General features: G+C 38.1%; 2 protein-coding genes and 1 long non-coding RNA gene across 4 annotated transcripts in view; 1 reads left to right on the plus strand and 2 right to left on the minus strand.

Annotated features, from left to right (window-relative positions):
• LOC131685723 (hemicentin-2-like) overlaps nt 1-13,663 on the plus strand; it is a 135,411-nt gene that overhangs the window by 25,282 nt on the left and 96,466 nt on the right. The gene's annotated exons all lie outside the window — the stretch shown is intronic.
• LOC131685724 (uncharacterized) lies at nt 5,373-6,313 on the minus strand. The gene is made up of 3 exons (XR_009304863.1): nt 6,263-6,313; nt 5,864-6,208; nt 5,373-5,804 (listed from the first exon to the last, which is right to left on the minus strand). It is a non-coding gene; the product is annotated as an uncharacterized LOC131685724 (long non-coding RNA).
• Nucleotides 11,117-12,515, minus strand: LOC131681086 (putative nuclease HARBI1). Its single transcript, XM_058961793.1, has 2 exons — nt 11,960-12,515; nt 11,117-11,866 (listed from the first exon to the last, which is right to left on the minus strand). The coding sequence occupies exons 1-2, from the start codon at nt 12,377-12,379 to the stop codon at nt 11,117-11,119; spliced, it is 1,170 nt and encodes a 389-aa protein (XP_058817776.1). The 5' UTR covers nt 12,380-12,515.

The following is a 13,663-nucleotide window of genomic DNA, read 5'->3' on the forward strand; positions in this document are numbered from 1 at the left end:
TTCGATTCTAAAGGCACATGGGGAGGCCACATTAGGTATCTAATAACGAAATGCCAACAAAGGATAAATTTTCTGCGAACAATAACTGGATCATGGTGGGGTTCTCATCCAAGTGACATGATAAGATTGTATCAAACAACAATACTTTCAGTAATGGAATATGGGTGCATCTGTTTCCGTTCAGCTGCGAACACTCACATTATTAAACTGGAACGGATACAATATCGTTGTTTACGAATTGCCCTAGGTTGCATGCAGTCGACCCATACGATGAGTCTTGAAGTACTAGCGGGAGTTCTTCCTTTAAAAGACCGATTCTGGGATCTCTCCTCTCGTTTACTTATTCGATGTGAGGTTATGAATCCATTGGTAATTGAAAATTTTGAAAGACTTGTTGAGCTTCAACCCCAAACCAGATTCATGACAGTGTATTTCAATCACATGTCACAAGAAATAACGCCTGCTAGGTCTGTTCCCACATACGTCAATATACTAGATACTCCTGAATCCACTTTATTCTTCGACACGTCCATGCAAGCAGAGATTCGTGGAATTCCGGATCATCTACGCTCGCGAGAGATCCCTAAAATATTCACAAGTAAATATCAACACATAGACTGCCTTAAAATATTTTACACTGATGGGTCACGAATCAATGAGGCCACTGGTTTCGGTATTTTCAACAATAATTTTTCAATATCTCTCAAACTTGCAGAACCCGCCTCTGTTTATATAGCGGAACTAGCAGCAGTTCACTATAGTTTGCAAATAATTAATACTTTACCCTCGAACCATTACTTTATCCTCACTGATAGTCTCAGCACAATTGCAGCTCTACGCTCAAAGAGGATTGATAATCAAGATCCATTCTTTTTGGGGAAGATACGAGAATCTCTAAGTAACCTAACAAGAAAATGTTATAAATTTACCCTAGTGTGGCTCCCCGCCCATTGCTCTATTGCGGGAAATGAGAAAGCTGATAATTTAGCCAAGATTGGTGCACTAGATGGTGAAATATATGAAAGACCCATCGCTTACAATAAATTTTATAGTGCTTCTCGACAGAGAACACTTGCTAGTTGGCAAACATCTTGGGACAATGGAGATATGGGACGATGGCTACACTCAATTATCTCTAAAGTATCATCGAAGGCATGGTTCAAAGGATTGGATGTAAGTCGGGACTTCATCCGTGTGATGTCAAGGCTCATGTCCAATCATTATACTTTAGATGCGCATCTCCGTCGTATTGGGCTCGCTGAGGGTAATCATTGTGCTTGTGGAGAGGGTTACCACGACATTGAGCATGTTGTTTGGTCTTGCACTGAATATCGTGAAGCCAGATCACAATTAGTAGATTCTTTACAAGTCCGAGGAAGACCAATCCATGTTCCTGTTAGAGACATCCTGGCGTATCGCGATCCTCTATACATGGAACTTATCTATCATTTTCTAAAAACAGCGTCTGTCAAAATTTAATTAAATTCATCCCCTCTCATCCAAGGCTAATCATTCACCAATTAAAGTGTCCTAGAATATTCAGTTTTTAAATTTAGACAATAACAGAAAAAAAAGTAAATAAATACTCCCGAAAATACTAGATCATTATGAAATATAACAATGTAAGAAAAAAAGCAAACAATAAAGTGATTTCAGTGTTAGTTTTAGACAAATTACTAGTATAGTTAAAATTAGTCTTAAGGATTTTTGTAACGTGCTATGTAAAAAAAGAAACTGGCGTAAAAAGCTTTTGCAAATGCCGTGTCAAATAAACGTATGGAAAAAAAACCCAACACGACAGTTTTCACGACGCCACCCGCGTTACGGTTTGGTGTGACCAAACTAATGTTCTTAATGTTACATCATTAGCTTTTGAACCTTCGCCTAGGAAGGGGTATCAAATTTTTAGTACCTGCACTATCTGAAGCTAGATGTCATTCTAAAATCTAAAATAAAACAATGTCACGTTTTTGCGTCCCTATTTTGAACGCTAATAGCTCTGTTATTTATGGACGGTGAATCGTCAGGGAATGATCACGGATGTAAATTGGGTTGGGACGGTATATTAACGACGGTTTAGAAAAATATTTCACTTTGGTAAAAGCGTGACCACTTATCGAAAAAACTTTATTACTCTAAAACTATATATGCCACGATGAGATATGCGTGACCGGTCTGATCGATGGGTAGAATAGAAGAGACAGATGAATCCCCTATCAAAGGTGATTGGCGCTATAGAGCGTGGGAAAAAATCTACTTTATAGTATTGCCACCAATGAATTTGATTGGGGCGCGTTCGCAACACCTGAAATTATCAATTTCACCTTAATTCTAAAAATATTTCATTCAATACATTTCATTGATTTTAAAACTAATTTGATGAACAAATGATGTCGTCAGCTTGGTTGAGGGTTGCGCTGACTTCCTTATCCTCGTCGAAAGTATCAGGTAACGAACACACCTTGGAAGCGGGTCGCTTGAATGTTCCGGACGGTGTTCGCAGAACCACCACTCGTGAAACGTCGTCTTTTCCAGGAAAAATTTCTTCAACTCGAGCCAATGACCACCGCGTTGGAGGTAAAATCTCGTCTTGCAGGATCACCACCTGGCCAACCTTAAGGTTAACCTTTTCTGGGTTTACTGTAGCTTGTCGTTGGAGTTCTTTCAGGTACTCGTTTCTCCATCGGTACCAAAAGTGCTGAACTTTCTGCTGGACGAACTGGAATCGATTCAATCGATTTATCTGTACCTCCCTCCAATCTGGATCAGGGATGGCTTAGAGAGAAGCATCAATAAGAAAATGCCCCGGCGTTAGGGCGTGCAGATCGTTGGGATCCTCCGATAGAGAAACAAGCGGGCGGGAATTCATACAGCTCTCTATCTGCGCTAGAATCGTCAGCAAGTCTTCGTAGAACAATACAGTGTTGCCCAATTGACGAACGAGGTGACGTTTGGCCACCTTCACGGCTGCCTCCCAGAGGCCACCGAAATTTGGGGCAAGTGGGGGTATCATGTGCCATGTGATTCCCTCCGTTGCGAGACTGGTAGCGATGCGGTCTATTTCGGTGTGGTTGGTAAGCATTTTATAAAAGGCATGAAGCTCGTTTTTCGCGCCTATAAAATTTGTGGCATTATCTGAAAAAAGATGTTCGGGTCGACCTCGTCTAGCAACGAAGCGTCTTAAAGCAGACATAAAGGCAGACGTGGACAAATCTCCAACAAGTTCAATGTGTACAGTCTTCGTGCTGAAACACACGAACAGAGCTATAAGCGGCCCTTACACGTTCAATATTTTCGTCAATACTAGCAAGTATTGACGAAAGTATTGAACGTGTAATGGAAAAAAAGTTGGATTGACGTAAATATTGACAAAAATCAGATTTTCCCATCAATTCTGACAATACTGCTTCGGGAGGGGGAACTTTCAATTGTGTGCGTGCGAACTGCTAACACACACAGACTGAAGTAAATCTCAAGCAGCAGTTGTTATTCGATCACGCAAGGCGGAAGTCATTTTGAAATATTTAAAAAATGGAGGATTTTGAAAATGAGAAATCAAAAAACGATTTACTTGCAAGTTTTATCGAAACATTCGAAGGTCTCCCGGAGTTGTGGAACTCAGCTCATCCACACTACATGAACAAAACCAAAAAAAAACAGGCCTTGGAGAAGTTACTTCCGGTATATAAAGAGATTATGCCGGAAGCGAGTATACAAGATGTGAAACGCAAAATCAACAGCCTTCGCACAAATTACCGGAAGGAGCTACGAAAAATTGTATCGTCTAAATCCTCCGGTAAAGCAACAGACGAAATTTACGTCCCTTCCTCTTGGGTGTTTTTCGCGCTGAAATTTCTTCACACTAACGAGCAGCCAGTAAACGCCAATGTAACGTTTGTGAAGTCTAAGGTAGTTATATCTATTTATTTATATATGTATATATGCACAGCGTACATATTAAAATATTGCGAAATTTTGTTTAACTCCGTTGTGGCGTGATAAGATGCTCAAATATATTTGTCCGGATTAACTGGGCAATGTATATTCCCAGGCATTAAGTACCGTTCTGTTTTGCAGATATCACCAGAAAACCCTAACGTAATAGAAGAACAACCCAAACCGTCACAATCATCGATCGTAGCACCGCCAATACCCGAACCCAGCACATCTCCAAAAGTGAAAATACAAAAAAAATCAAGTACAGCAACGCAAAATGAACTAATGGCCCTGGCTTGCAAATACTTACAAACTGAACCGAGGGAAGACCGCTGGGCGAGTATTGGCAAGGTATGGTCTGATAAATTGGCATCGTTGGAGCCAGAACAGAGACTGTATGCGGAGAAAGGTATTAACGATATACTTTTCGAAGCAAGCTTGGGTAATTTACATAGAAAATCTGTTGCTATTAACGTATCGGAAAATCAGTCACGAAGAAAACGCAAAGCTATTGGAGTTTTGTTACAACCTCAAAGTTCTGAGGCGACCGTAAATTCCTACGAAGAAATCAGCAGCGATGAAGAGTCTGCACATGAAATTGCTACTATGGACGATCATTTGAAGGAGGTTGGCGTTTTGGCCGATGAATATGCCGCAGGCATCGATAAACCCTATTTATACGCAGAGTCCATATTTACTAATACAGAAAGTACGTCACAAACAGATTCGACACCAAAACCTTCCGATGAACCAGAGTCAGACACTATAAATCCCATTAATGATAACATTTTCGATGCACAGAACATATTACTGCAAAACTCAAGTGAAATAACCGGACCATTTATTATTCCATGCATCAACACCATAAGCAACACTTTGCCAGTTTCTCCCGATAGTGAACTAGTGACGTTTTTCACAAACTTTGAATGATTTTAAAGTTAAATTTTTCTGATATTATTAAATTAAAATTTTATTTTTCTTATTTTATATTCCTCAAATGAAGTAAATTTAAATGAAATAAGATTCTGTAGTTTTATATTAATTCGAAACTGCTGAAGCTCCTTTTTGCTTGAAAATAAACTATAAAATTAAATCCTAGTTTGAGAATACTTTTAATTCAATGATTGAAATTGGTTTGACTTCGATCGATTTCTTCACTCACCCAGCTGTAAAACCTGGTTTAAAGGTTAAGCGAGGGTGAAGAAATCGGCCCTAAGACTAAACTGAGTGTAACCTTGATGCAAACTATTCACGATTTAGGTTCGATTTCTTCACCCTCGCTTAACGATTTATGGTCGACTTCTTCACCCTGGCTTAAACGTTAACCGAGGGCGAAGAAATCGGCCCTTAGGGCACCCTCGCTTAGCTTTTAAGGGCCGATTTCTTCACCCTCGCCTAACTTTTAAACCAGGTTCACCAGTACGTTTAAACCTGGCTTAAGCTTTAAGCAAGGGTGAAGAAATCGACCCTTAGTCTGGAAAAAATTACCTAACTGAAGCATTTCCTAACATAAAAGAAAACAAAACCAACTTTTAAAAAATTAATTGAAAACCTTCTACCACTGCAATGCATGTGCCTTAAAGCGTTTTCGTTTTTTCTTGGTGCTACACCGGTGTAGTGCAAAAAAGGAGATAGACTGATTACACCCAATTTAAAATGAGGGTAGCACCAACTTCACCGGCATTATAAAAAAACTAAAACGCCATTGGTGTCATTGCTTAACATTTAATGTAACTCCTTCAGGCAGTTGATTCGTTGAAGTTACTATTTAATCGCATCAGGAAACAATTCATCCAATGCAACGGTTTACCATGTTACTGTGTGAATAGCCAGCATTAATCATTGCATTAAGCAATACGCGGAAAAATCTAGAACATGAAAAATAAATCGTTAGTCCCGGTATAGATTAACTTGATTTTCAACTTACAATCTTGCTAAGTTCTGATCTTATTTTAGCTGATACCAGCTACTCTGGGAGATGTCTTACGTGACCAAACTTCGCCATCCTGGCTGTGGTTGTAGAGACTCGGATCTCACAGACCGAGTAACTCTTGTACGACCGCGCCGTACTACTCCATATATCCGAAGGCAAGATGTAAGATATATAAAGCGGGTAGGCAGCAGCTCGCAAGCAGCGATTAGACCCGTCCATCCCAAAAGCAAGGCTCATTTTTCGGACGTGACAGTCAATACACCAGCATAAAGTCTAATAGCCAGGTCGGATCCGCCACAGGAGGTCACGTAAAATTGAGAAACATCTATTTGAATCCTCCTGTGAAACAAATTACATGAAAAGAAGACCTAGGTATCTTAAATATTTACTTACCAAAGATTCTGAGGAGAATTTATTTCAAATCCCGCGAACACTAATATTCAGAGTCAATGGATAAATACAGAGATGCGTGGAGAGAATTCAAGTGAATCTGGATTCTAGCCAAACATTTAAAAAAGGGCCCATCTGCAAATCGTAAATATTTAAAAAATTGCAAAAGAAGGTTTGGTCAGATTCATAATCCTATTTGGAAAATTTTTATTTCGTTTGATTGCGCATATTACTTCTACTTGTATACTGCCCATGATCGCAAAAGAGGCCCATAAAGATAGAAAATCCCATAGAAAATGGGACAAATGTGCGATCATGTGCAGTATAACTCACATAAAAAAATACTGATATTATTATTAATTAAGTGAAATCTAATTTGATGGTCAGGTTAGCCCCATAGAACATCGTTAAATCAGATTGGCCCTGTATGTAAATTATAAAAAAATTGGGCTAAGAGCAGTTGTGATTTCGATTAATTCATCACTGAGAAAAATGTAAACGTTATGCTTATTGATTTTACACATAGATTTTTGCAATTAGTGGTGGCATATAGACACTATTTGGTGGCACACAAACCTAATGTGTGTATTTACAAGAAATATTAGTCTTACATCCACATTTCATAACTATAAGGCACATAAAACCCGATTCTATAATAATAAGCACATATAACATATGAGTGTGCGTACATAGTTTATACAGTTGACAAATCGAAGGTATGTGTGCGCGTGATAACAGCATTTCTTCTTCATATGAATTTTAAGTGGTTTGAAGCAAATAGAATTAACGTTTGGATTTTGATCTCAAAACTGCGAGCTGTCAAAACACATGTATTTCAAGTGATAGAGATGGTACTTTCATAGACAGACCAGTCGAACTAACTAGTCTATGAGAAGAATTTAAAAGAGGAATGGTAAGTGCGCAGTGCGGTTAGAATCCAGTTTTTAGTACCACAAGCAATATAATCCTTTTAAAATAATTGTATTGCTAGTTTGGCCCTTTTCAATCCGTTAGGCTCTTTTGAAATCAATTAGGCCCTTTTATAATCAGTTAGGTCTTTTTGGAATCAGTTAGGCCCTTCCATAATCAGTTTGGTCATAAAAATCAATTAGGTCCTTTTATAACTTGTAAAATCGTTATCAAAATTCTTCATAATCAAATGTTGTGTTGTGTACGTGTTCGGGTAGATATTTTTTTATGAAAAACGTGAAAATTCGATTTGTTTACATTTTACAGTTAGGCCCTTTTCAAATGTTTGGATAGGATTGTACTACACTGATAAAAATCGACACGCTTCATTCAAGTGATTCGACACATGATAATCCAACAATAATCGACATCATGATTTCAAATATCATCGATTCCAAATCCGAAAATCGTACACTTCGAGTCCGAATGTTTTATCACATTAACATAGTAAGCCGCAGCGCATAAAAAATTCATGTATTTTTCTCTTGATTTCAATATCATGAAAGTTGAGATTCTAGTGATTTATCTTTCATTTTGCACCACTGTTTTCTAACAGTGTATTTAAATGAATGACACTTGAACGTTACACGTGTAAACACGGTAAACACTTCGATCAAAAGCGTTGCTGGAGGATGATTGCCGACAACTGATAAAACTAAAATGGCAGCAGCAAGAGGTTTCAATTTTGTAGATACAGCGAGGAATACGAGCGATAGGATCGAAAAATCCTGATTATTCGTACCGTCTACCCAAGAAAAAATCTCATGAACTCGGACGCCAAAAGAAAGTGCTGATGGTGTGAAAGCAGATTCAGAATCATTCCATCTGATGATCGATCGGAAAAATCAAGCCATCCAAGGAATTCCTTCTAGGTACATATATCACTACTATACAGTTTTCTTCTGTTATTATTCTAATTTATAATAATTTTTATATATATATATATATATATATATATATATATATATATATATATATATATATATATATATATATATATATATATATATATATATATATATATATATATATATATATATATATATATATATATATATATATATATATATATATATATATATATATATATATATATATATATATATATATATATATATATATATATATATATATATATATATATATATATATATATATATATATATATATATATATATATATAATGATTACAGTCGTTTACGATTATCCAGCAGTTGAACCGTGAAAATGAATTCGAAAAAATTGAATCTACTTCGCCATCTCAGGAAGCAAAATTGTTGCCGCAAATAATTCACATCAAAGAGACATTTGTCAGCAAATAGATTATGCAGACCATCGCCGTCCAAATAAAATAAGGATCCAGCCCCTGTATAGTAAATGGATTCTGGTTGAAACAAAAGATGCAGCAGATTAATGAACGAAAACACCAAATTGAACGGCAGCATTGAGAAGATCCTCAAGGGTTGCTCACGTCGGCGGATCAAGCAGTAGTACAAAATCAACAATAAAGACGGTGCCGGGAAAGGCAGAATTCCGCTCTACCCAGGTGAAGCAGTCAAGGTACTGATGGATTTGAAGTGAACGTAGTTAAGTATTCTACAGTTAGGTTTCATTATGTTTACTGAGTATTTTTTTAGACTTTGACTGTGATTCCGAGCAGCTAGGGGTAGGCGACATCAGATCAGATCAGAATCCATCACAGATTAAGTCATTTGCGACTAAGAACGACTGTCTAAACAACAACCAACAGTAAATCTAACGGTACTCATTGAACCAGTCCCCTCTGTACAGGGTGGTATCCGAGGCTGCCTTAAAAAACAGCAACTTGATAGCCAAGTTCATCATTCAAGTTCGCAACAACCAGAGATTTTCTCTCATCTTTAACAAAATTCATCTGCGACAAGGAGTAGGTGCAAATCCCTCTCGTGAGCCTCGTTATGGTTTATTTAACTACTACCAAGAGCGACATGATATGTTGGTTCCAATCAGTACTAGATTGATGGAGGTCGGCAGTTACTTGGTGCCCAGAAATTTCACGAATGCAGTTTGGTTTACAGTGTCCATGAAATGAACCATAAAAATATTCGATAATCAATGCATATAAACTATTTCAATTTACTACACCTGCACTGATTCAATAGTTGGAGAAATGAGTCTGACATGTTCCCGGTGGAATTCGGGTCTCCGGCGACCCCAATCAATTGCTCTTGACCGAACCATTGAGGAATCTTTTGATTGATGCATGATGGGTCTCCGGCAAAGTAAAATATTTAATATAGATACAAACATGCACGTAAAACTAACAAGCTTTTTTTCAGACTGAGCCTGCAGAAAACGAAAATGATTCAATGACCGGTTATTGGTTAATTCCCATACGACCAAAGATATGAAATGTTGGAATTCTTGAACATAAACTTTACACAATCGCTTCTGGAAGTTCGTTTGGGTGTATGGAATGTATGAGTTAAACTAATATGCAACTTCGAGATCGTAAAACCATAAGACGCAATGTTCTTTCGCTTTCCTAATACTTGCGTAGGTTCACATAGTATTAGGCCTGCAGTGTTGCTATGAAAGTACACAAAATTCTTAACTCTAAACTAAATTAAGCCAATAAAAACAACAGATAAATTTGAAGTGAATATGTTTTGATTTAAATTAGTAAAACGTAATTTGAAGTCAAAATGGACGTCACTTTAATTTAAAGTGCTGTGTATTGGAAATGAGGAATGACGCGTTGGCAACCATGAACGGCCAATTTCTTCACTTAGGTGAAAACCGGTTTTCGGCTAATAACCAGCAATATAAAAACTGGTTTTCGGCGAAAACCGGTTTTCATTCAATGAAGAAATTGGCCGGAAGTGTTTTCCATTCGGATGTGATGTGATTACCACTATGCGCAAATCGAAGTGTGAAACACTTGATAGTAAAGTGTGTAGTTTTTTCATAGAATGAATTTTATTTGACAATTCTCGGTACTTTGTTTATATTGAAGTTATGTGTGTTCAAATGCAACAGAAGAACATCCGTTGCACTCGAACACACGTAGCTGACGAAGTAAACAAACCACGCAAACCACCGACATTAACTTTTCGCATGTAAACAATTAAATATGTCAAACCCGGGAAAATTTAGCATATTTTTGAGCTCTGTAGAAAAGTCTTGAATGCGTAATACGGTGCACGACTTGGCGGCGGATGACGAGTAAGTCAAGATACTCTCCAGGTGTTCGAATTTGATTGAAACAGATGATCGATTGGATCTGTTGTTTTCGGATCGAATAAAACTTTTGGTTTAGGGGTGGAGATAGCGTAGTTGGTAAATCGATTGCCTTGTACGCAGCTGAAGAGATTTCTCTAACCCGACAAAGAGGCGAATAACCCTAAGGTTAAAACCTCTATAATCAAAAGAAAAAAAACACTTGGTTTCAGCCTCCGCGCATCTCTATATACAAGCAACATCTCTGCTAAACAACAAATTGCTGGGCACACTCGAGCATATACGGACAGTGATGGTAGAAAATATTAAAGTATTAATCTGTTTCGAATTAATCTTATTAGATTGCTGAATGCTGTATTTCTGAAGGCAATTTACCATTTACAACAGTAAAAATTGTAAACAGTCTTAAAAGTATATTAAATAAAGAGAAGTCCTTTGTTCAGAAAGTCTGCATTTTTATTGTAAATTATGTCAAACTTTTGTTTTGTTGTAATAATAACCGGCTATTAGGAATCATAAAATCATCTGTCGAATTAATTCCAGGGCGCCTGATCTAGGTAATAAGGTACTCATTGTTAATTTAAATATATTCAACGAAACGCTGTTTATTATATTTTTTTTTTCAAACGAACATTTTTAGGTTTGTTTAACAGCCAAAGAAACATCGATTTATATTTTTCCATTGCTGTTGAAATAATTGCAGAATCTATCACGAATATTCTTTGCAGTCGCAGTTCCATTTCTGCTCATTGTACCTCTAATACTCATGAGATTGGGTTTGCAAGTGGATTCATCATTCGAGGTGCTGCAGAGATACGAGTTTGTGTTTTCTTTTGCCAAATAGTTGTGCAGATAACACGCCGCCATGGTCACTTTCGCAGCCTTTTCAGGATTCAAATTAATTGGCTTTTGGAATATTCCGAATCTGGATGTAATTATTCCAAACACGTTTTCGATTGTTACACGAGCAGTTGAGAGTCTCTCATTGTATACTTGACGATAACAATCCAACGATTTTTGAGAGTATGGTTTCATCAAGTTCGAATCCAAAGCAAAAGCTTCGTCACCCACAAACACAAATGGAAATTCCTCATTAGTTAGAGGTAACGGTGCGGGATTCGGTAGGTTCAAACTTTTTTCACGTAGGAGTTCGCCGAATTTCGTATAGAAAAGAACGCCACCATCAGATATCTTACCATTCATGCCAACGTCGATCATCAAAAATTCTTTTTTAGCGTTTGCTACTGCCATCAGCACAATGCTATAGAATCCCTTATAATTATAGTACTGAGAACCGGAATCATCTGGTTTGCGAATGGCGACATGCTTTCCGTCGATGGCCCCTACACAGTTCCAAAATCTGTGCAATGTTCCAAAATCGTTGGAAATCGTCTCCCATTGCTGAGGTGTTTGGGGAAACTGAGAAGAGAAAACATCATCAACATCAATCACCACAAATGTGTTTTTGTCAATAGAATACACCTTTTCGTCCTAGAAATGGTTTTAACTTACCTTGATATAATCTTGAAGGACGTATATCAATGCTTCACACGTGTTTATAATTGCTGCACTTATCGACGCTGGAGACATAATTGCAGAGAATTTTAAGTCTTCAAAACTTCTCCCAGTCGCTAAATATCTCAGCGTTAGTGCAAGCTTCTCGTTGGCAGGCAAACTGCGTCGCATGAATGTGTCCTGTTTTGTGATGAATGGGCTGACTAAACTTAGCAGCTTCATGAACGTTTCTTCGTTCATGCGGAAGTAATTTCTATAATCTTCTTTCTCTTTTAAGCTTATTTCCTTTAGTAAAACCACATGCGAAAAATTTTCTCGTTTTTTCAACCATTCCTTCATCCAGTATCTACGAGCTGTACGTCGCTCTGATCCAAGAGCTATAATTATAGCTGCACAAGCTTTTTTACGACAATCCATTTTTGGGACACGACGCAATCGGTTTGAAAAGAAAACTGATTCTGATTTATGATCATGAAAATGCAACTGTGTATTGACAAAATTATTGAACGTGTAAAGGGCTAAAATATTGACGAGAGGATTGACGTATTGCAGCAATATCGTCAATACTGTGTATTGACAAAAATATTGAACGTGTAAGGGCCGCTATATAGGCCTTCGCTGGAGCGGTTTTACGATTAGTGGATTTAATATACACTGGACCGCAATAATCAATACCAGTACGAGAGAATGGGCGGCTAGGGGTAACTCGCGCATGCGGAAGCTGTCCCATAGGTTGCTTTATTTGTTGCGGATTGGCACGAACACAACTATAGCAACGACGAATTGTGCTGCGTACAGCTCGTTTCCCATTTATCGGCCAATATTCGTTTCGAACAACTGCGAGCGTGAGCGCGATTCCCCCATGAAGCAGTTGAAGATGATACGACATTAGGAGTAGGCGAGTGAAGTGATGAAATCCATGTAGTAATATTGGGTGCCGGGTACTGTAAATCTCATCTGATAGTCTGAGCCGGCCACCAACTCAAATTAGGCCAGAAGAATCGACAAACGGATTCAAAAGCTTCAAACTGGACCGCTTGGTAACATTTTTGCCTTGCTTGAGTTGTTTCAATTCTTGATCCAAGCATTCCCTTTGTACGATCTTTACCAGAACCGTTTTTTCTCGCTCCAATTCGTGAACCAATAATACTGTAGAAGTTGTTCGTTTTCCGCCTCTAGCATTATGAAAAAACCGCAGGCAATACGCGGTCGTACGTACCATTCTAAGATAGGACGAAAAACGGGCTACTAAGGGGCTGGGTGGCGTTGGGGTTTGAATAGTAAGGACAGAGTGTTTGCGTTCCAGTTCTTCATCCGAGTGTGTGGTCGATGTTATCCATCTCTGTTTCGGCCAGTCATCCAATTCCCCCTGCACAGTGGCGTAGTAAGAAAATTTTTCGGGGGGGGATATGAAATTTTTTTTGTACATATATGAAAAAATGTTCAAAAACATTCTGAGCAGGAAAAAATGTTCAAAAACCAACAACTCAGGGAACAGGTTTGGGTAGTCAAGGTAGGAAAGCTAGCTGTTGGTATAGAATAAATGCTCTTCCCCTACGAAGACAATCTGGGCGGCAAACTTCAGACTGTCTAATTTACTGAGCCCTTCAGTTCCCTTGTGCCATTCAGTACCACTTCCTCGTTGAGCTTCCGACTGGTTCGCGAACTACTCGGTCTAGTCCCCGACGATAGATCTAGCCT

The sequence above is a fragment of the Topomyia yanbarensis genome, chromosome 2, assembly GCF_030247195.1.
Source record: "Topomyia yanbarensis strain Yona2022 chromosome 2, ASM3024719v1, whole genome shotgun sequence".
Taxonomy (NCBI): Eukaryota; Metazoa; Arthropoda; class Insecta; order Diptera; family Culicidae; genus Topomyia; species Topomyia yanbarensis.